The sequence below is a fragment of the Harpia harpyja genome, chromosome Z (genome assembly GCF_026419915.1).
Source record: "Harpia harpyja isolate bHarHar1 chromosome Z, bHarHar1 primary haplotype, whole genome shotgun sequence".
Taxonomy (NCBI): domain Eukaryota; kingdom Metazoa; phylum Chordata; class Aves; order Accipitriformes; family Accipitridae; genus Harpia; species Harpia harpyja.
The window spans coordinates 103,562,382-103,586,903 of record NC_068969.1 but is presented as its reverse complement, the minus strand read 5'-3'; the positions used below and the strand labels follow the sequence as shown (position 1 = coordinate 103,586,903).

The following is a 24,522-nucleotide window of genomic DNA, read 5'->3' as shown; positions in this document are numbered from 1 at the left end:
CAGCATTACGTTTCTGTCACTTACGACACAATCTTCTTTCCAAGTTTTTAATCAGACTTAAGAAACTGCAAATTTCTTCTTTTCCGTTCATTACGACAGCCCGTTCAGGAAACGGAACTGTTGGTGGTTTCCTGGGACGTGGACAACTGCAGCAACTGCAGAGGGCTAACAAACCATTTTCATTCATCTCTCTACAGAATCGTGTCACATAGAGAAGAGGTGGAAGAGGAGGGAAAGCAAGAGGGACATTTGCAGGCAGCAGCAATCCCTGCTGTTGAGTGTGTCTGCATTTTATTTTGTAAATAAACACTAGTTACATCTCGACTGATAATTAAAAACAAACTTAAAAAATTCTTTTCTTAGCAATATGAGCAGGTCTGGCTGCAATGTTCACTACTGTTTAGCATGTATACAGAGTTTTTAATAAAGTTGTTTGTTTGAATACTTACTGTCAAGTTATCTATGAGAAAACAGCTATGCCCAAAACACTCTACTGAAGTATTTTAAAGCATCAGTCACTTAATACAGATCAGAATAACGGCACTTACACCCCTGCAATCTCAGAAGAGCAGTAAGCACCTGGTTGTATTTAAATTAGTTTTCAACTTGTCAAATAAACCAACATTTACCACGACTGCGATATGCAGAATTAATGAGGCATGAACACCCCAAGCAGATTAGCAATTTCCTTTTTAAAACAAAAAAGAAATACCATAAGCACTTTTAAGTCTTGTAACTTGTCAGCACTCAAACACTGCATTGCATTTCTGTGTCCATCTACTTCACAAGAGAAAGCCACTCACCCATCTTTTCCTAGATATTGTGCAGCTGACAGAAGGTAAATAGATTTGAGTTCCGATAGCAACTGATTTTGAAGTCAGTACCACCTTCCCTTTAGCTTTTCCGGTATATGCATTACCATCATTTTGAATCTGCTAAAATTCCAGCATGCTCTGTAGGCTCCATGTTGTTCTCACAGGGCATCATCACTGTGATAGACAGCATTAACTGTGACAGAAAAGGACAGGCTGGCTCTTCCAAAATCACAGTGAGCATCTGCCCTCTAATGATGCTCTTCTTATTGATAAAGATTAAGAATCTAAGTTCTCTGTGCATCTGAAAATCTCTCACTTCCTCAGAACCCCAGCACTGTGCATCCCAAATGTTGTGTGCAGGAAGATTTATCTGTGGCCCATCCAGCCCTGAAGGAGACTGGACTGGACTCCTTTGCAGTTAACACGTTCTCTGCCCTCTTTGGGTGGGAGGGGGAAAGGAGGCAACGTCACAGATGTGCTATCTGTGGCCCTAGCAATTTTAAAATGTCATTCTCTCATCACAACTGATCTCAGGTGTATTCCTGATGCTCACAACTTCCAGGCAAACAACCCTCATCAACCATCAGCAAGCAGTATTAATACCCACAAGATAACCTGCTGGCTAACCACAGACCTAACATTCTCATGAGCCAGTCTCCAGAGAGAGGCAATAGCCCACTTCTGCACTGGTATGGGCTCTTTCAGTCAGAGGCAAGGGCATGGGGCAACGTCCTAGCCCAAGGAAGCCAGCTTCCTCATGCAGAAATTCAAGTCTGTTCTGGTCAACCCATGTCTGCACAAAGATGCCACCCTATCACAATCATCACAGCCAGCTGTTCATCCCAGAAACTCTGGCGTGTGCACAGAAGTAGAAGATCAGTTGCAGCATTCACCTTGTCTTCCAGATCAGTCCTGTATGGTCGTCTTCATGTCTTCTGTGTCCAATATGCTCACATATTTTTGTAATTACTGAGTTTCTCTGCATCTGTTTATGAGATGCAGCAGCTATGCAATCAGAATAGAGCTCGCCAAAGGGACACAAAGATGACTGTAAACATTCAAAACTGGGACATATTTTGAACCGCCAAAGCTGCATGACATGGCAAACCAAAACAGTTTCTGGCTTGGGCGTTGCTAATGAGAAACAAACTGTCCCACAGAGATTAATTTCCAGCAGGAGTCCATTTCTTACAGCGTACGGAGCTCAAGTCAGTACCCACAAATCCTGGCACTACACAAACACCAGTGAGCACTGTGTGGGTGTAGATATCATGGGCTTAGTACCATGTTAGACATGTAGGACAAAAGGGCATGCCATAGGCCAAGTGACAAAATGGTGTAGGAATATAATAAATAAAAACTTACCGTGTTGTTTTAGAGCTAGAAAGATTCATGGTAGTAGATGACCTCACTGCTGTTTTGGAACTTACTGAATTCTCAGCTGACGAATAAGACCTGTCTTCAGATAGCTAGGAATGATAAAACCAGATGAATTAATTAGACCAAGCTTATTTTCTGCTATAAACAGGTCTGCTAGAAGTCCAGAGTCACTGAGGTGTATATATATATGCGGTAGTTGGCTGAGCTTCCTCCAGCTGTGTACTAAGCCAGTGCCCTTAATCAAAATGCTAAAATGTTACTTTCTAAATAAACAAAATACAAAAAATCCCCAAAGCTGATTAGCCCACAGAACCCTGATATCTGAAAGTTGAGACAGCCTGCAAAGAAGAGATGTTTTTTCAAACACAGTCAGCACGAGTTTAACAGTTCACACCATGTCACTGATCCATCGATTCCACTGAAACTGATATGGGAACTTTCTTGAAAATCAGGCAGTGGAATAATTAACTGCTTTAAGACAGCACTGGTTTTTTTTTATTTGAGCTGCAAACATACATTAGCCAGTAAAACTACTTTTCTTTTTACCTGAACATATGCTTCTTTCTTAGTCACTAGAGATACTACAGGATTTTCAGGACAGGTCAGGGCTTGTGGGGGTTGTAAAATGGCAGGTCTAATGACATTCCGCAATTGACTTTGTAACAAGGATCCTTGCAAAATACAAAGACAAAATATTTAAACAGAGACTTTTTCTTCACATCTAATTCATACCTATGTGTCTTGCCTCTTTCAACTGAAAGCTTCAAAGCATATTTAAATTGCATTTATTGTTGTTTACTTGCTACATATTCTGAAAAATTGTAATCCATTCTAAAATGCACAACTCTGCAGTGACACCAACCCCATTATCCTATCAGAATAAAAAGATGTGTTATATAAAAAATATAGTTGTTTATATGTATAAAATATATTTGTATTTATGTATTTAAATACGTATTTATATTTATACTTATATTTACTGCTTTCTATTAGATCTGTCTTCTGGTATTTCAAATTTAATCCTGCACCTGCAGACGCCAAGACAGTTCTTCACTACCTTCTCCAGGAGCAGAGTTATTGAGCTAGGAATGTGGAATTTCACTATTCAAGGTTATATTCAGTCCACTCGGGAACTGAGTAGTCAGAGCAGAGGCTCAGAACAGAGCTCACAGGATATTTACACTGTCAAACAAATAACTTATGAATGTCACAATGATTCTTAGCCTATCACTCAGCATAGAGAAGAGTTGTCATTTTTATGTCTTCTTGATCTGTTAAGAATGTCTTTGTGGAAGTACAGTGAATAAATATTGCAATGACAGTTACCTTCTTTTGTACTTCTGATCAAGTCAGGGTTTCTTTGAAGAAGAGTTGAGGTCATGAATATGTTATTCTTCTTTACTACAGAACAAGGAATTTAAACTTTAATAGTGAGTAGTAACAAACTTTAATTATTAATTCACATTTCTGTAACCCCTTCCTATTTTGGTAGTACCTGAGCAATATTCAAACCTATTAACCTACACAAGATCTCTGAGATAACTGTTACTGTCTCCATTTTACAGGTCAGTAGACTTAGTCACAGAAAGCACCATCGGTTTTCTGGCTATGTCAGAGACAGAAATCTTTGGATACTAATGGATGTTTTAAATTCATAAAATCCTTCTTCAGCTTTGAAAACCAGGTGCTGCTGGTTTGCAAAAGCTATTGAAATGGCAATGCTATCTGGTTCAGTCTTAGGCATTTTTAAGATAAGTAAATGATGCCCCAAGAACATGGGAATAAATAAATATGCCCTGCCCTGTTCTGCTAAAAAGGCTTTCGTAACCTACTATAATGATGGTGGTGCACTACTGATACTTTCACCATTTTAATAAAGATAGCAAACACCAGCCAGAAAGTGATGGCAACCATGTACCACATCCTGTAAAATGACACAAGATACTCTACACATAAGCACTACTTTTTCATTGCAGAAAGAGCACGGTTTGCTGCTAAAACAATCTTGTGTCCTCTTAAGATTGTTTAGAAATCCTTTATGCCAATGTCTGCCAAGGACCTGTAAAACATTTTGGAAACGCAAAAAACATTTCTTCTATTGAACTGCCAGTCCTCCTCCTAAAACATTCCTTTCTCCTGTCCAAATACCAGACTAGTCCAATGCACCCCAGCTCTGTCCTGCAGAAAAAGCATTTCCGTACACCTTTTTATTTTAGCTAATACCTGCTTTTCTACATAAATATTTATTGGTTTTGTTTGGGTTTTTTTCAGTTACCTGGCTGGGAGGGAGGGAAAGTAGGAAGGATGGTAAAGGAAGATGATCTCCCCCTTTTCTGAGCGACAGTTGTATCTGAAAGGATAAAAGACTGAAATTATCATTTGTTCAGAGAAAAACAAAGATTAATTTTAAGGTTAGCCAATTTGATGTCATGCCTTCATTGGCAGTAGAATAAATTATTATCTGCTAACTACCAGCTTTCTGAAGTACACTGTTAGGTTATGCCTGTGCTGCTGAATCAGAGAGGTCTCTGAGGCCAAGCAGCACAGCCTGGCTCAGGCATGCTGCTTACAGCTAGTCCACTCTGTAACAGCTCTGTCTTGGAGACTGCCAGTTCGGGAGGTTCAAAACAGAAGCAGAGAGTTAGGTATCAGTTAAGCAGTGTGGACAATCAAGAGGTCAATCACTCAAGCTTCCTCCTATACCCTGCTTTGTTTTTTGGTATAGGCATACCCTAACATTTCTACCATATCTATGATTTTTTGTGTATGATCTCAGTATAATTTTCAGAATAAACCAAACTTAGGTTCTCTCAAATCCTCATAGCTACATTCAGGTGTGTCACAGGACTACATAAAACAAAATACAGTGTACACATACTAATGCCTGAATTCAGAAATAACTTTCTGGTCCCATCCATATGTTAAATAAACACTGTAAAAACCAGATCAGCCCTTCTGCACAGTAGCCTCAGTGACTTGTGTGCATTTCCCATGGAAGCACTACACAGTCCTTAAAGGGCCTTCCAGGTAAGCTGTTGGCTGAATGAAAGGAGGGGGCCTTCTGGAAACTGCTTTACATTTTCAGGGATTGCCCAAGGAACACTGATCTCTTCCACAAACCAGGGAATCTCATTCCTTTCCTGCCCTCCTCCTCCCTTGACTGTGTGAGCAATTCAAGGAAACAATATGAAACGTACAAATTTTTCACTACTTTATGTACTATTATGTTAGTATGGAAAATTAATATATTTTTACTTAAAAAGGGATTTATTGGAAATTACCAGCAAGTTTATATCAATGTTTAAGTTTTCATGACTTGCAGCATTTCTACAGTGCAGAAGCTTTTCTTAGACAGTAAAATTCCTTCTCTTCTTTACCAGATGAGAATACAGAACTACAGTAATTAAAACATGACTGGAGCTAAACATCATACCTGTGTTAGACTGAGAGTCAGACTTCTGGAAAGTAAAAGATGATGATCTTGCACGCTTTCTGGAATAACTAATGAAATCTAGAGAAAAGTACATATAACGTTCTGCAGGGACAGACTGGCAGGAGATTTCAGCACAATGTTATGATATGAAATTAAAACCTGAACACAATAAATTCTAGGAATGACTTACAGGAACAGCTTTAAGGCAGTACCTAAGAGCACGAGGGCTTTGGAATCTCAGTCAACACCTGGCACAAAGGCCTAGGGAGTCTTCTTCATTTCCACTAGGTTCAGGGAACTTAAATCAAGGACTTAGAATCAGTTCATAGCCCACAGGCTCAGAAGACATTAAGAATGTTAAGTTACATTATAATGTAGCCTAAACAAATAGAAAAGGGCAGATAGGAACCCACACAGCTGATGAATATACTTGGCCACTTTTCAGGGCTTCTGGATTTTGGCTTTCTGGTAAACATGAGAGGTAAGATGGAAGAATTCTTGAGGTAAGACAGGGACATATATATTAGGACACAGCAGGTGACTCTACAACCCACATAGTCTTAGTCTACTAACAGCGATTTGTCCCTGCTCAAGCGATCTGTCCCTGCTCATACAAAGTAAGGGTCCAAACACTATATTCACAGGCAACAGTCAGACCTATGTATAACCCAGTGCATTATAATACTGTTTCAATAAGGTGGTTATTACCATTTTCAGCTTTGCAAACTGGGTCTTCTGCAGGCCGCTGGAAAAAAAATACAAGCATGGAAAGGTCAAGGAGAACAGAACAGTCACTTTCTAGACCAGGACACAAAGTATATCAATCCAGCACACATGCATTGAAAGCAGTCTTGTTTCTAGTTTCTACTCTTCCTTGTTCTATTTTGAGACCATTTATTACAAGTCTTAACCTGGGCTAAAATCTTTTATTACTGCTAGGATTGTTGTCTATAGAATTCCCATTTCTCAGGATTTTTTCTCAGTTATGAAAAAAAAAAAGCTTTTTACCTTCAAAGGACGGTCCTTCTTTTCAAAAACAAATGTTGGCTGGGCAAGCACTGATCTCTCTGGAAAAGAGAAGAGATCATTTGTAATAACAGTTCTGTAATAGCACTTCTCAAACAGTTCTCAAAGTGCTGTGCAATAACAAACAGGACTTTATCCTTTTCAACAAAGGAAGAAAATATAGATCTGCAATGATGAACAGCATGGTCCGTAAATAAAAATAAAGATGAGTCCTCAAATTCCAGCGTGAGTTTTGCCTCACTAGATGCCACAGAATTTGGCCTCGTACTATTTCGCACTTCTTTTAGTTAAAAAGAACAAAAAAGTACTTTTAGCCTTTACAAACAACATCTGCCATCCCTTAAGTACAAGGGTGAACTGCAGCTTTTGCTCTCAGAAAACTGCAAGGATGTGAAATGCAAAATGATCCCCAAAGGAAAGCATGGAAAGGTGTTACACTTGGTCATGCACACACTTGCCATTCTTTAGGCTTCACGTAAGTGAATGCCTAGTGTCAGTTTTAATGTGTCAGTATGATACATAAACATGAAGTTCTATAGAGCAAATTCTGCTCTCAGGCATACCTCTGCATTTCTTAGGTATGACTGAAAACAACTTTGGATCCATGTTTTGGGGTTTTTTTTTATGAAACATATTTCAGCATACAGTTGCCTCACATCAAATTTTATGTTGATTTAGGGTTCACTACTTCTACATCTTACATGACTTCCTTGGGCTACTTACTTCGCTAAGAATGAGACCTTCACAGCCTCTGCAACTCTAATGGACTAACTTCGGTTGTCAGTGTGAAAGCAGAAGTTGTTTTCAGCAGTACCACCAATTAATGACACATTTATTATGCCAATAAATGGCACAATTAATGAGCAAAGCAGCAGACACAAATAATTTTTTTAGACCACCACATACAGGATTCACCTCATGCTAGCTTGAGATGTCTGTAATGTGTAGTCAATAGAAACAATCAGCTTCTGAGCACGAGCATATTTTAGCTGTGTATGTTGAGAGATGAACGGAGAATGAAATGCATTTATTTCTCTCTATGGGTGATAAGGACAGACTAGGGTGACTACTGAGCTATATGACTGGCCTTTGGCCACAGAAATCCCACACTTGATATCTTGTTAACTGACATTTGACAGAATATTTATCACATACACACCATCTTTTTCCTCTGTTTATTTACCTGTTCAACAAAAATGTCCGTGGGAAAATACATGGATTGACATTTTTATCTTGGCTTCCACACCCATCTGTGACCAAACCACTCCAGCATTGGTATCAATTACTTAAAGGTTTAATAAAGCAAATATCAACCTGTCACGGAAGTTTTAAAATTACTGTATAAATATATATTCAACAATCAAGAAAAAAGGAAACATTATTAAAATAAATGCGTGTATGTAACCTGGGGCAAGAAGCATGAAACTGTTACTCAAATCCAGTGATATACAGACACAGCAGTAAAAACTAATATAGTTTTGCTGTTGTTGAGGTTCATTTTGTATTTATTTGGGCATTATGTGTGCGCAAATGACTGATTTTAGCAAACTTGGCATGCTTTGCAATGAAGATCTGGTTTGTCCTTAATAGAAAAAGCAGAAAAAAGTTAATATTGTTCAACGCCAAAAAAGATAACTCTCTGTGACTGAAAGTTGAAGAAAATTTCCATAATCTGGTTGCAGCTGGGGGACCATGGCATCGCATGAGATGGGGTAATTCCGTTTCTATTCACTAGAGGGGAGTGGCACACATAAACAATAGTATTTCACTGAAATATGTTTTATTCAATACAATAGCCTTTTTTCCGGTCTCCTTTAAAAAAAAAAAAAAAGTCTTGTATTCTATTGAATAAAGGAAAAATGCAAAAATTAAAGCATGACTACAGAAACCTCCATATTCTCCACAGTACCTCTGAAAGCTCAAAAGTTAGCACTATTTTTAAAAGTACATTTACTACTCCAAAGCACGGAATTAGCAAAGAGTGAATTGCTGTGAAAAAGGAACTGCCTTTCCACCACAGAGTGAACTTTTGCTGGAGCTAAAAGGCTGTAGGGAGTTTGAAGGAATTAGGAAAGCTCACTACAATTTAAACAACAACAGAATTCCAGTAATAGTTTAAAACCCAGAAGCTCCTCTAGAAAAATTGGTAACTGGTTGATTACCAACAGAAACATGTGAAGCTAGGGGATAATGGTACCTCTTAAAGAGAAATAGTCATATTTTGATATTGCAGTAGATATAAAAGACGTACCACATCAACTGCTTTTGAGCCAAAGGGAAAACTTTCTTACCGTCTGTAGATTTAGTCAGAGGCTGCTGATGCTGCCACGGTTATTTATCGTTTTTACGGTTCTGTATTGCTTCCACCCAAACCAAGAAAACCTTTTTGTAATTCCTGAGAAGTATTCCCTGTAGCTCATCAGTAAGATCTTCACTCCTCAATCAGGCCACTCACAAGACGACTTTCAAAGATGTATTTGTGTTAACTATGTATGTATCCTATGCATCGATTTCCAACTACATTTTAAACTTCCCAGGAATTCAGGCACAAGACACCTGCAGCCGGCGGCCACAGAAGCAGCAATGCGGGATTACTCGCGGGCATCACACGAGGCCGGCCACCAAGGAGTTACCACCGCCGTGCCAACGCGCTGGTTTTAACACCGGGGAGCAACTCCGCCTTTCTCGCCTTCCTTTTCCCGCAGGAAGGCTGCCGCCGACAGGCCGCACGGCTGCCTGCGGCCAGCAGCAGAAGCCTCTCCGCACCCTCCTCCCGCGGCGGCGGCAGCGGCCCCCGCGGCAGGGGGACCGGGTGGGCTGGAGCCGCCCGCCCCTCCTCCTCCTCCTCCTCACCGGCGGGACACGGGCGGGCACAGGCTGGCTAGCGCCCGGTTGAGGCTGGGCCGCTCCAGTCCCCAGCAGCTCGGTACTTGTGGGTAAGAGGGGCTGTTGGAAAAGCGACCAGAAAAACCTGCCAAGTGGGCTGGCTGCCTCTGGCTGCAGAGGCTGCACTCGCCCGCCAGCGTCAGCCAAGAGTCCGGGCACAGGACCCGTCTGTCTGCCCGTCAGCAATCACCAGGACCCGTCTGTCTGTCCGCCCGTGAGCAACCACCACGGATGGGGCGCTCTGTTCCTCACTAGGGTTCCCCTGACGCTGCTGAATTAGAAGGGTCCTGGCCTAAGGTTTGCTGCGTTTGGAGACACATCAGAAGTGTCGGGTTCCCTCGTTTGAGACCTTGTCTGCACGGCCTCCTTGGCTCCAGCCTGCCGCCCTGGGCAGAAGCACTACCAAACGTGCTCTGACCTCGGCTCCCCGACGCGCAGGGCACCCGGCGCTCAGGCCTGCTGCCTGCGCGGCTTGGCTCAGCTCGGATCTGCTCAGCTCGGATCGGCTCAGCTCGGATCGGCTCTGCTCGGATCGGCTCAGCCCGCGTGGGCTCCGTCACTCTGCCTCGCGCTGTACGTGCAAGGCAACTGGCAAATGATGGTATGCCCCGATGGAGACTGCATTTACCGAGTTCCGTCTGAAAGAAAATACAGATGTGCATTTGGGGAAAAATAATTGCTGGCTGCCGCCCAAGCCCAGGAAGCACTAGTCAGAATGACACGCGAGAAATTATGTAAAATTGCTTTCACCAACTTGGCTCGCGTCCCAAAAGCCAGCACTGTCCATGAGGTGTGGGGGTCCTTCAGCCTTTGCTGCGACACACCACTCTTCACTTTTATTGCTATTGCTTCTCCTAAAGCTGTAGAAACTTCACAAAATATATACGTTAAAAAATAAGCGGGACACTGATGGTTTTGAAAATTTTAGAGTTGTTGTTATTATTATTGCTCCATCTTGCCCAGAGAACAGAGAACGATCCTGTGAGGGCTAAGGACCCAGTGGAGAAAATACGAGCCCAAATCTCTCTCCAATTTTCAGGCAGTCATATGCCTGAAGTTGTATGTCAAGAGTGGCTGACAGTGCAAAGCAAAACAAACTCAAACCTTTAAGAGGATAAGACGGGAATTTGTGACCTCAATAAAAGTTTTTTTACTTCTGACTTTTAAACAGTTAATTTTGACATTTTCAGATTCAAAAGAAAATAAATTCTGTTGCATCTTCACCACTACCAAACTTGCCAGAAGTCAGAAAACATTTTAATTCATATTCATAGCAAATACTTTCACATTTTTCTATCTAAAGTTAGGAACCTACAACTATAAAAAATAACAGTAGAAGGCTTCACATCACTCAGGATGGCTGACTCCAGTGAGAGCTGTGAGCGCCCATCAAATCTAAAAATCAAACTGATTTTTATACGCATTAAAGTGCCAAAATGCAGGCATCGGTGTTTGACAGCAATTACAGTTCTTACACATCAATCATATTTTTCTCTTCCAGTCTTAGCAATGTATACTATTATAGAAAGGAAGTACAGAAACTCATTTTCTCATTCAAATTTGTGTTCTGTTCAAATTGATTTCATTGATTAGTGATCCCTTTTAGCTAATTACAAAACTGAGTAACTATTTAAGGAATTAGGCTTTCTGTGGTGTCAGAGGTATGCAACATCACCCGGATTTTTAAATTCCTGCTCAGTGACTAGACAATACCTTCTTCAGGGACTAGCCAGTCAGTGTTGAAGCAAGCTGTAACTACTTTTCCAGTAAATTAACCTAGTACCTACCAAATGTAAGGTTATACACTTTACATGGTGTTCTGCTTTTCTACTTTGTATTAAATTTTAAAACTAGGGTCCACTGAAAGTCATACGAAAAACTGTAATTTAAATATTTCACCACAGAGCTGGCAATAGGCATTTTTTATTCTATTTGTCAATTGAGTGCCACTGACAAGTTAGGCGGCAGGATTCTCATGTCTCTGTTGTTTCTTTCAACAGTTTCATCCAGAGAATTTCCATAAAGGCCTAATGCCAATCCAATGGATTTTGCCTGAGTTTCTACTGTTCACACAACTTTATATATTATTTGTATAGCTCTTTACAAGTAACTACCAATCCTGCAATCAGGTATTTCAGATTGGCTTAGCTACTAAACTGAATCCTTCACACAAAACCTGAAAAAAACCCCACCTGGTAGTTCATAGCTGCCAACAAAGATCTAACACTGATAACAAAAGCTGACTTGTAAAAAATGACATTTTTCTCATAATTCCTTAAATTAAAGTAACAACTTGAACCTCTTTGGGTTTTGTAGCAATCCCATTTGCACCTCACAGGAAAACTTTTAATTCTGAAACAGAAACTACAATTTTTTACTTTTACATAGTAAAAAAATTTAAAAAAAAAAGAAAATACCTTCTTAATCAAAGATCATTTTCTCAAATAGAATAAGATCCTGGAAAATTATATCATCTCCAGGCAATGTCACTGACTTACAAAACCTTTAACTGCATCCAGCTTTCCCTCACAACATCCTCGTAAGTGTTACACAACACAAAAACTACTACATGAAATTTTATAATCAGATTATAATTTTATCCTGTCAAAAGATAAGGCTACGACATAGTATTAGCAAGTTTCTGCACTCTAATACCCTACAGCATGAATTTTACTAGCTTTGTATATTACTGCTATAATTTGCAAAAATAAAAGCAGAAACACTTCTGCATTTTTATGTTACTGCTTAGATTGCTGGCTCCCAAGTCACAGAACTCACACAAAATAAAGTTAAGAAATAACAACAAATTCTTGCACATAACATTGCCGTTTTGTTTGTTTCGCATACAAATTGGCTCAACGGGAACATGTAATTGGGGAAGATGTTGAGAAGAAAAGTAGGTTTACTGTGACTTTAGTTCCAACATCCCCAGAGGTAGTTTTACATTACTAAAATACTAAGAAAAAAAAACCAAGGGAGAGCGTTGCCTCTGCTATTTATGAATATATGCTGTTTACAGCTATTACTTGAAAAAAACACTAAGACAAAATATTGTGCCTGGTATTTTGTGGCAATATATGTGAAGAAAAAGAAAGCAACAATGGACTAGCATGTAAGTGGAAGACATGGATCCAGAAATTTGTATCGTCACATTAAAAAAAAAAGGAATTATTTTGACTATGCTAGCTGATGATCTGTCCCTTAACATGTTGCCTCAAGGAGCATCAGAGATAAACTATGTACTAATATGACCAATTTTTGTTCAATATGCTGCAAAAACACAGAAAACTACTCATGGTAAGATAAACTGCAATAACAGGCAGAAGAGAAATACATACAGTGAAAATATGCAGTAGGATAAATTAACAAAATACTTTGCTATCCAAGCTCAGGCTCATGTTTAAATATTGTGTCTGGGTTTTGATACAAAAAAGACATCTGTCAGTATTTCCAGAGATGCACCATTTTCATCTAAAAAGAGGTGAAAAAATAGTAAAAACCTTCTGGCTAAGAACAGGATTTGCCAAACCTGCAGTAGAACCGCGGTTTCTGTTTCCTAAATACTGAACTCTGCAACATAAAATAGAGTCAGTTCACAGCCAAGCGAGAGTGCAACAAGGCTGCCAGCCAACATCTCATGTCCCTCAGTGACCTCACTACGTAAGCCAGGCTTTCCTCTGCCAAAACTTAAATAATGAAGGTGACATAAGGCAAAATGGGGATGTCCTAGAACAGTACTTTAGGCACCCAACTTAATAAAATTGGCCAACTTTAAGACATACAGAAAAAGCCTTTTAAAAATTTTGAATTGCTGACCCCGAGTAACAGGTCTGTTTCTGGAAGTGCTGAGCAGTTGAGAACTCAGGTGGAATTCACATGCATGGCTGGCTGCTCAGCATCTTTGGAAAATCAGGTCACTTATTTAAGGCTCTAAATTTGGACCTGGCAACCTACTTTCAGATTCTCGTTTATTACCCTTCACACTTTTGATTTCTGCTTATGAAGCATATTCAATACTTTCTAGGACAACTCCATTAAAAATTAATATAAGTTTTAATGCCAAGATGGCAGGATTTTCCAAGCAAATCTATGGTTCGGGGGGGGGGGGGGGGTTGTGAAGACACTGTGAAACAAGATTGATTAGTTAATTTGCATCTAAATCCAGTATACGTACACATGGTGGGTTTTTTAAATCAATAACCACTAAAAACAAAATGGGAAAATAAACAGGGTCATAAATCAAATTAAATTCTAATCTGGTCAAATCTTCAATGCTAATCAGAAGAGTTCTCCATACGCAGAGGTTCCAGAGACGCATGTTACTATACAGGCAACAATTTTTTAAGTTCAGTATCTTAGTCATATTTCCAGACTTGTAAGCTAATTGAATTTTTTCTTTTAGAATACTCTTCTATTGAAGAGTGTCATTGAATCAATAAATTTGCAACAAGTTGTCATGAATCCTGATTTTCCAAAAATGTTCAATGGAAATTGTTCTGAATAATTGGTCTAAAACCACGCTGAAGTGTTTTATGAGAAGAAATAGTTTCAGCATTATTAAAATAAAGTACTTCAAACATATTGAGATGAAATTTTGGACAAAGCCTTTCATTTTTTGAAAAACAACATTCTTGAGAATTTTATTTCTAGAGAACTTAAACATACACAACAGACATTTGCCACCTGGTTGTGCTTGCTGCAGAAGTGACTGTACTTCAGTGGCCCATGAAGAGACTACTGAACACAGCACTGCATGCTGTTCAAACACTGTATTAAATACAAAGTGTATGTTGCTTATCTTGGGTTCGGATGGCATCTTGTAAATACTGTTTGGGGAACTGATAAATAACTTCACATATCCCTGTTTGGATCAACAGAGGGTGCATCATCAAAGAAGTTTCATCGTACTCGGAAAGAGGAAAGGAAAAGTTCACCCAACTGACTATTGCAAAATAAAACTCCTGGAAGAATTTCTCCTAGGAAAGCTTAACTGTACTGCTAAGGCTCCACTCTTGCACATTCTTTGTCATACAAATAGTTCATAACCCACATAAATAATTTCACTGTCCTTAGTGAGACCAGTTATGGGAGCAAGGATTCTTCATCCAGGCACAGCTGTGCAGAATCAGCCTTAACTTTTTAAGGCATGTTCACCCTCTCTTCAGTCACTCTTTGCTATGCTACAGATTCTAAATACAGTTTTCTTATCAGGGTGGAAAGGGCTCTTTTACCCAAAAATTCCATTTACTACTCCTAGCTTCCACTGCGGGTTTACAGCATGCCATAAGAGATTTAAAAATGAACACACTTCTCTTTAGCCATGGAAACTCAGCTGACAGCCTGCAAAAGTGTTTATAAATACAGCATATATCACACCCATTTATCTCTGTAAAGCACAGTCCTCATCTTTATACAGGCAAGACATAAATAGGCATTACAACAAAAAATCCCTAACCCAGCCAACACTTTAACACAATTTCTGAGAGAAATGAAACCTACTTGGCTTTATTTCAAACATTAAGAGTGAAGAAAGTATTTTTGGGAGTCTCATCACTACAATGTAATTCTAGCAGTGATGCAATGACAGAAGTAACCGTGTCACTAGATCAGCAGGACTGTGCCAAAGTATGAAACCAAAAATTGTTTTATAAACACTGAAACTTCCAACAACCCAGCACTCAGCATTTTTAATATATCAGAAAAGCCTGTAAAATACTCAATGGAACAGCAATAAAATTCATAGGCATATAAAGCTTTACCATTTTCAGGGCATTGTACCAATACTAAATTTCATAAATCCCTACAAAGTAGCATGGAAGTAACACTCAGGGGGTTTGTGCAGAGATTGAACTATACAGGTAATCAAGCCGTGATCCAACAACACTCACACCCTTAAATTTTAGGCATGTAAGTTGGACTACGTGTGCTCAACACTAAGCACAAACTGAAAGGCTGGTTGACTCATAAATTAGCCCAAGCACTCTAAACTGTATCAGTCATAGCATCAGGTTTAGGCCTTGAAAGCGCATGCCTCCTTTTGCTGTTTTGGGTTCATTCATCAACTTGCGTGGTAAAAAAATGGTTGGTGGCATCACCTGCAAAATATCCTTGATATTAGCCCTTGTTTCTTTATGCATCCTCTTAAAAAATGTTACTATTACAATCTCACATAAATCATTCTCATTTCTTGGCCCTCCTCGCTACCGAGATGATAAAGGATTTTGCTGGCCGCCTCTGTAGTCAGGCACCTCGCTGGGGAGCCAGACTGGGCCCGTTTTGCTCTCCCTGCCCAGGTGTGATGGGCAGGGAGGAACGGCCAGGGAAGCGAGAGCTGTTCCCACCCGCTGCTAGGGCCAGCATTTTGGAAGGCTGCAGAAAGTTGAAACAGCAGGGGGGTCAGAGATGGAGAGACCACTCTAGGGTGCTCTACAAATAAAACCCCAAGCATACACTATCTGGTAGTGTCTTTTCTTCAACTAAAATACAAATTGGAGATTCCTGGCAGATTACCACTAAAAACCTGCAGTAAAGAACCTACAGCCAGCCGAGCTCTTGTTTTGCATCACCCACAACGCTGTTACCAAACGGGCACGTTCTTTGTGTTTATCCCGTTCTCCAGAAACCTCCTTGCAGGGGGAAGAGAGGAGACACTCCAAAAACGTTACCCAGCAAAACCTACCTGTACAGCATTCCTCCTTGGGATTTAACCTTCCGCTGCAGGAGCCGGACCTGTGGGCAGTCTGTTCTTGCGGGCGAGCAGCTTGGTGCAGAGCCCAGCGGTCACTGGGCCAGTCTCCTCTTTCGGGGAGGCCAGGCTGAGCTTTCGCATTGTGCCGGGATCTGACGGAAATGTCGTAGCCTGCACAGGAGCGCCGTGTACCTGTATGTAAAACATTCCCATTGCAAGCAGGAACTGGCTGGTTTCTCATTATGAGGTTCTCAGAAGTACCTTTATATATATATATATATATATATGCAGTTATATAGGTATATAGTATATGTATTTAAGCCGCAGCTGAGTCTGGAACTTTGGATTTGGTCTTATTAGCTGCTCCCTAGGCCACCCCCCCCCCCCGACTAGTCAGGCGAGGCCCCGCGACGAGCAGCCCTCGCAGCCGCCACCAGAGGGAAACGGCCGGCGGCGCGGCGGGACACTGCCCGCCGGGCAGCGCGGCGGCGGCGGCGGCGGCGGAGCCGGAGCCGGAGCGGGAGCGGGAGCCGGAGCCGCCAGAGCCCGAGCCGGAGCCGGCGGGGGAGTGAGGGCGCGCCGCTGCTACGCTGACAGCTCGGGACAAGCTCTTGGCGGGGGCCGGGCGTTGGGAGGGGATATGTAAAGCCCGGCAGATTAACATAAGAGGGCGGGCGGGGAAGCGGCCGTGCGCGGTGTTTACCCCCGACGGCTGTGAATAGGCGGGGGGCGGGAGTTCAGTCGCGGGCGACCCCCTCTGCGGAGAGGGGCGTGAGGAGGCTCCCGCCGAGCGGGGTCCGCGGGGGGCGGGCTGGCGGCTGTCGCGGCTGAGGGGGTGATTCGTGGGTGCCCGCTGGCGGCAGAGGCAGCCGGCAGGGCAGGGGTGGGCCGGGCCGCCCGCGAGCGCAGCCGTGGCGACGGAGGGGAAGCGCTGCCGGGGCTGGCTCGGTTCCCGTCGCGGTGAACTACCCCCCGAGGGCTGCTGCAGCCGCTGTCCCGCGGCTCCGCAGACCGCCGGGATCACGAACGCTTGTCCATGATCCCACCAGCCGCCCGGCGGCACTGAGAGGAGGGACGCTACAGGGCTTTCACCAGGCAGTGAGGGCTGGACGGCGTCGTCCGCCGCCGCCTCCAGCCCGGGAAAGGGCGGCGGACGGTCGGCAGCTGCCTCCGGTGGCCTGTCGCGGCGTGGGCTGCAGCAGTTGGGGGCGGCAGCCCGCGGGCTCGAAGGACGGGGCCCCGCGGGCAGCTTTGCCGCGCGGCGCCGGAGCCGGGGGCGGCGGGAGCGGCTGCCCGCGGACGCCTCCGGCCCGCCGCCGCGACCTGAGCCGCTGTGCGGCCGGTGGAAACACAGCGTGTGGTAAAAATGCACCCCGCGAAGCCGAACCCCTCAAAAACGGCGGTGGTGCTGCCCTAATCGGTGGTTTCACCGCGAAGGACCTCTGTTTTCCCCTCCAGTAGAACTGTAGATTTTGCTTAGCAGCAGTCTCCTTTGATAACTGCGCTTGGTATTGATTTTTGAGGCTTTTTGTTTTCAAAAGGAAGACGAAACATCGAGCAAAAGAGCCAAGCGCTGTGATTATTCCCATGCTGACATGAACCAAATGCAGCGTCAGCAAAAAAAGGTGCTACAGTCCCTTCCTTCCAGATGCACTGTGCAGCAAGCTTATAAAGCCTGGCCTGTGTCTCCTGTTGTTCGCTTAAATGATAACAGGCCCAAATTCTTCAGTTCAAGTGGGAGCAATTTCAGGCCATTATATTGCAGGCCTGGTGTTAAACTGCCTCTAATCCTAATAGTTCAAGACAAAAAGGAAGGAATTTGCTAGAAGTTCATCAGAACCATACATCTAGTCTAATGCAGTTTCTCTGTACAGCCAGTATCAGATGTTTCACAGAAAAAAAATGAAGGAAGTCCAAGAGCGGGCAGATGTTGAGTAATTTTCCCTCAACAGAGCCCCAGTGTGTGTTGGCATAAATCCTGAAGTGTGCTGTCTTACCCCTACTGCAGTAGAATCATAGAATCATAGAAACACTTAGGCTGGAAAAGACCTTTAAGATCACTAAGTGCAACTGTTAACCTAACACTGCCAAGTCCACCACTAAACCATGTCCGTGAGTGCCACATCTATACGTCTTTTAAATACCTCCAGGGATGGTGACTCAACCACTTCCCTGGGCAGCCTGTTTCAATGCTTGACAGCCCTTTTGGTGAAAAAATTTTTCCTAATATCCAACCTAAATCTCCCCTGGCACATCTTGAGGCCATTTCCTCTCATCTTATCTTCAGCCACCTGACAGAAGAGACCAACACCCACCTCACTACAACCCCCTTTCAGGTAGTTGTAGAGAGCGATAAGGTCTCCCCTCAGCCTCCTCTTTTCTAGACTGAACAACCCCAGATCCCTCAGCCGCTCCTCACAAGACTTGTGCTCCAGGCCCCTCACCAGCTTGGTTGCCCTTGTCTGGACGCGCTCCAGCAACTCAATGTCTTTCCTGTAGTGAGGGGCCCAAAACTGAACACAGAATTTGAGGTGCGGTACCCTCAGCCTTAACTGTTACTACCAGGTATTTTTGTGAATCCCAATTAAATGCGCAGCCTCTGTCTAAACCTTACTAAACCCTTGACTTCGCGGGTGCATTATGTCAGCAAGTTCCACAGTCACTGTATTGCGTGAAGAATCGTTTGCCATTGTTGATGCTGCAAATTTACAGTTTAAGTTGAATATGGCCTTGTTACTGGTATGTGCAACAGTCCTGTTCTAGCTTCAGAACAATGTTTTATACTTTTATCATATATTCTATTAATCTTCTGAGATAAACTGTTCAAAACTTTTCAGTCGTTATTCCTCTGAGAATTGCTTCTGATTCCATTGCAGCTCTCAATTCCAGAACACCCTTCTTTGGACTGAGGTAGCCTATGGTCAACGTTGCAGAAAAGGCAACGGCACAGAGCTATGCCTGTTTTTTCCAGAATTATTTTTCAGTCTCTCCCACATGTTTCCTACTATCTCAGTAATTTTTCTGTCATATTGCAGATTGAACAGAGCTGTTATCACACTGTTTGGGGTAACGTCCAATTCCATTTTTCTTTTGAGATTATCAGAAAGTTAATTTAGAATCCCATAACATGTATTTATAAAGGATTTTTTCTTCAAGACAGTAATTTGTCATTAGTATTATGTCATTAATCATAGTATTTGCCATTTTAGTGACTATTCGCTTAGTAGGGTGGAAGACTTCTTAACTTCTTCAATGTCTTCGCTCAGCTGACTGACTTAGATAACCCATTTTCAAATGCTGCTGCTGGATTGTTGGTCCCTTTCCAATTCATTTACACTAGAGGGCTTAATATGAAATCTGTTTTTCATCCCTGCTCAATAAAACTGATCATTTCTTTCTAGTATGTGTCCCTATCTCTTAGGTAGCTTTTGAGTTATGTCAATACTTGGTCTGATCCCAAGAATATTTAGTTGTGGGCTAACTTTAGACTTAAAAATGTCTAAATAATTGACATAACTGCCTTTTTTTAATCTACTACATATTGATACCTGCCAAATAAATGAATTCTTAGAAATTGAATACTAATAAATTGGTGATACGTTTTGTTCTGTGTATTCATACATTGTGATCTACAGATTTTCTAAGTACTTAAGAGTTTTTAATTATGCTTACATATATGCATACTGTACCATATAATCTTACTGTGTGCTCTACTACAGGATCAAAACCCTTATGCTTTCGGTGAACAATGAATAATACGGTGAATAAAGACATAAACCAACAGACTGTTTGCATGTTGGAAGATGCTGAGCACTTTCTGTTCCTGATAGATGTGTCTAATATAGCTTAAAAAGAAAGGGTTTTATATGTTGTCTTGCTAACTTGGCTGAGTTGAAAATCTTAATCCTATGGGCCAATTTTAGAAGGTCAATTCTAAACAATGGTAAACTAATTTATGTTGAACGCAGTGATTATAAGGGCATCTTTCTTGCTCTTTTTGAGCAAGCTTTTTCCAAATTCTGCTTGAGTTGCAGTTGCTTAGTACATCTGAAAATTAGGACATTGTCATTTGACATCCAAATTATTGTCTTTTAAAAAACTAGTGTGAAACCCTGTTTTTACTCTTAAGGTACTGATACGTTAAAAAATCTGTAAAGGTCATAGAGGTTAGCAACAACTTGCAGGAGTCTGAGAATGGACTGAGACCAATCTAATGGTTCTGAACGTTCTGTTCTTGCTGGCCATTGTTTTGGGTTCTGTTGTGATCAGTGTGTAATCACCCTTCCCCTCAGCAACTTATTATTGTAAAATCCATTTAAAAGACCGTAAATAACTGTATTTAAACACCAAGTGTGGCCAAGTAAAATGAAAGTCTGAGTTTAGAGGTGTATGAAATTAAATGTGATTGTTTTTATCAAACATGAGCTTGATTTGTAATCTAAAGCCCTAGTATCCCAGAACATTTGGAAAACTTGGATCCAGAGGTAGATCGTTGTCTCAGCTTTGCAGATGGGGCCCATTCCTAATTGAGAGAATGTTTTCTTCATATATCATCTACGTTGGATCACATTAATTTTTTATATTTAAATCTGAAAAATCTAAACAATTTAATGGCTGAATTTACAGACATTTTCCTGTCTTCCACTTTACTGACTTAAATTAGAAATTATGCATTGCTGCAGCTTAGCTTAACTTTTGGCCCACACTTGTTCAAAACAATTACAGATATTAGGATGCAATTAAAAATGTTAGAATTAGTTGAACTTAGGTGAGTTTAAAATGTTGTAAAACTGCAGAAGAGGCAAGATTTACATGGTGTTACATTTAATTGTCAGTACGTCGGTTTATGTATATCCAGGCAGTGATCCCCAAAAGCTCAGGATATTTCAAAATGTAAAATAACACAACTTAAATAGTAGTAAAAAAAAAAACAACCCCAACAAATCTAATGCTTAAGTTTCTTCCGTAGAATCACAGAAACAACAAACATGCAACCATAAAATTATAAGAGCAAATGAAATGAGAAATACTCCAGCTCCTCCACAAACAAGCTCTCAGTATTTCCACTTCATTTGTTTTTCATGTTTCCATCAGTTTGATGTGAATTATGCTTTGATGCTTTTCACAATGTGAAGAGTTGTAATTAATTTTTCCTCACACTGTAGCTTTTCTTCTTTACTCAGTAATGCTCAGTTTGGCCATGCCTTTCAAACACCTACATTTTGTTTGAAAATGCAACAATTGTTTATCTATCTGCATGTTTCACTCTCTGATTCTGAATGTCTCATTCCACTGTAGCAGAAGAAATGCTTTATTTCTAGAGGTCTTATTTTTGTCAGCTGAATTGAACATTCAGAAAAAAAATGCTAAGGGCCAGAGTCCTTCTCCCTGCCAAGTGATACGGTAGGTGTAGAGAAAGGAAGCAGAGCAAAGCGCGGACAGCCGGCGCTGCTGTCCCGGTCTGCACGCTGCTATGGCTGCGACACCTTCCCTGGCATTGCCTGGTGGGCTAACGTGGAACCTGCGGCCTATTTTCTATCAGTGACAGGAGTCCCTCCAAAATGGGTGAGTTTGAATGGTCACAAAGAACACATGATTCTTTATCTGTTTTGTGCATGCAAAAATTACTATGTAGGGACACCTTTGAAATAAAACATTGAAAGAATGGCTGCCTCAGCCATGTGATAGTTGAGCACGCTGAAATCAGCCTGCGGAAACACCAGCCCTGAGAGCAACAGAAAGTCTGCAGTGAAACCAGCTGTACCGGCTGGCAATCAACAGATACAGATGTTTGAAATGAATCCCTGTGACTCCCTATGACAGATTTTATAGAATCCTTTGGGATCATTAGATGTCCCTAACTACAACTGCCAGAGAAGGAGAGAGTATTCTGGGGAAGCATCACATCGGCTCGTCCTCTTCTTGGCCTCAGCATCAATTGCTGGCCACTGCTGAAGACAGGATACCGTGGTCCAACCCAGCATCGCTATTCTCATATCCGTGTGCTAATACCTTATCCATTTTCCTCACAGAACTCCTTCCAATAATAAAATCTTTAATACACTGTGACAGCCAAATGAGTGCAGAACATCATCTGAAACTCTAAACTGAAAGTAAAAAAAAGGCAAAATAATTTGTTTGGAAGTCATAAGGCACACATATCCTGTACTTTTGACGTTTTGTTTATAAAAATGTGAATTAACCAACAGTTAGCTTCTCCACAAGTAGTTTTTCTCACGTCATGATGAAATTCATTTTGGATTAAGAGAGAAAAAAGTAAAAACAGAGAAGTTAGCTGTGCTATAGTGTTAGCTAGGTCACAAGATAACTTCAAACCTCCAAACGGTGCCAGGTTCTTTTACAGGCAAAGTAACTATGAACTCTAGACCAAAGACATTATAACCTAATTATGAGTCTAACACTTTTGTGAACACTCAATTATAACAAACAAAACCAAGTGTTTGCAGTTGGTGTTCAGTCACAGTCCTGAAAATGCCTGCCTGTGTCCTGCTGTCATTGGCAGGGCTGGCACTGTCCTCTGCAGGTCAGTTCCTCTGATTAAACAGAACCTCCAAGGATAGCACAGATTTTGTGAATGTCAGCATGATGCACTCACATGACTCCTGTTTACCCAAAGATAACCTCGGAGAGTTCCTTATTTAACATGAATAAAGCAAGCACAACACATTAATTTTAATTTTCAGATATATTAATCACTCAACCAAAAGGCACCTATCCCGTACTCTGAGCACTCTCCACTTATTAAAATTTTAGGAGGGAATATCATTCATATCACAGTATTGGTCACCTTGCCCCCCACCCTCATGAACAAATACAGTCTATAATGGTACCCTGCAGCTGCAACATTTCTGTTCTCCACATCTGAACAACGAAAGAATAGACATGAGATTTTGATAACAGCTGACACCTAGTTTCAAGGAATAAATACTTAAAAGCAGTTTTCTTAGTACGTTACTCATTGACTTTACTAATTTCCCATAACACAGAGTTTACGGTCTGTTCACTTTGGCCTAATGCAGCGGCGCATTTAATTGATTTTTAACACCTTCCCACATTTCTTTTCTCAGACCTGTTCCAGTGCTGTATTTGAGAGGGGTCTGTGTGCTGGAATTTCTGGCCTGCCTGTCCGCTCAGCTGCGTGGTGAAACAGCTGAACAGCGGGGAGCTCAGCGAGGTAACTGAGTACGTGCCTGTTACGCTGTGAGTGCTCACAGCGTGTTCTCCCTTCACCTGCCCCAAAGGCAGGGACAGCCAGAGCCAGGGTTGCAACATGCTTGGCCTCTGAATGGAAGGAGGCATGAAGGTAGTGAGAGAGCATGTGTGGCTGCCAGCTCTAGTTACTGCTTACGCAGATGGGGAGAGCTACTAAGTGGATGTTTACGGCAGCCGCAGGGCTGGTAAGTGAGATCTAGCTCCTAACTTGGCCAGAGTCATGCAGGAGGAAAAGGAAAAGGCTCTGAGCCCTGCTGGGTCACTTAGCACAGCTGCCTGCCAAGGGATTAGGAGATACAAAGCTTGGTGAAGACTGTTGAAACTAGAGAGGGCTGTGTTTGGCAGTAAGTTGCTACTTAAATTTCCACTATAGTATTCCAAACAAACATGCAGTGCAAAACAAGAGTATTTTTAACGTTTTGGGGCCATATGGTGTTCTGCTAACCAACAGCTCAGGAAAATGAACTGACTTCCCGGGCATGTTGCTCATTCAGGACATATGTATTCATTTTTTATCCCCAGAGCTGCCAAATAGAACTCATTAAAGACTAAGAGCCATCAGCCAGTTCACAATCAACTCTATGTCTGTTATCCTCCAAATACTTTGAAGTCCAGGAATGAAAGACATTATAAAAATAAAATGTATTATTACTAGTAGTACTATGTAAGATTTGGGGGAATGCGCTTTATTAAAAGGGCACATTTTCCACAGATGTATGTGCATGTGCAGTGCTTCCTGTGTACTAATTTGTGAAAACAATGTATGCACTACAGAATCTATTTGTAGTACATATTTTGCACTAAAGAACTGGAATTATATATATGCCTAGATAAGTAATCTTTTTCAGTTTTTAAATCATTAGCTTGGATTTTTTAATTTTTTTTGTTTTTCCACGTCAAAAATTATGTATCAAAGTCATGGAATAACAGAATGATTCCTATTAGAAAGGGACCTCATGGAATCATCTACACCAACCTCCTGCTCAAAGCAGGGTGGATGCTGAAATCAGACCAGATTGCTCAGGGCTCTATTCAGCTGGGTCTTGAAAACCTCCATGAAT

At 41.5% G+C, this 24,522-nt stretch overlaps 1 protein-coding gene across 1 annotated transcript in view; it reads right to left on the bottom strand.

The window, feature by feature from the left end:
- RANBP3L (RAN binding protein 3 like) overlaps positions 1 to 16,673 on the bottom strand; it is a 36,010-nt gene extending 19,337 nt beyond the window's left edge. The window contains exons 1-8 of the mRNA XM_052778004.1: positions 16,220 to 16,673; positions 6,637 to 6,695; positions 6,337 to 6,373; positions 5,629 to 5,706; positions 4,471 to 4,545; positions 3,522 to 3,596; positions 2,742 to 2,866; positions 2,181 to 2,284 (exon numbers count right to left, since the gene is read on the bottom strand). Of these exons, the coding sequence (XP_052633964.1) occupies positions 2,181 to 2,284; positions 2,742 to 2,866; positions 3,522 to 3,596; positions 4,471 to 4,545; positions 5,629 to 5,706; positions 6,337 to 6,373; positions 6,637 to 6,695; positions 16,220 to 16,469 (803 nt within the window). The 5' untranslated portion in view covers positions 16,470 to 16,673. The remainder of the gene's footprint in view (positions 1 to 2,180; positions 2,285 to 2,741; positions 2,867 to 3,521; positions 3,597 to 4,470; positions 4,546 to 5,628; positions 5,707 to 6,336; positions 6,374 to 6,636; positions 6,696 to 16,219) is intronic.
- Positions 16,674 to 24,522: the final 7,849 nt, after the last annotated feature.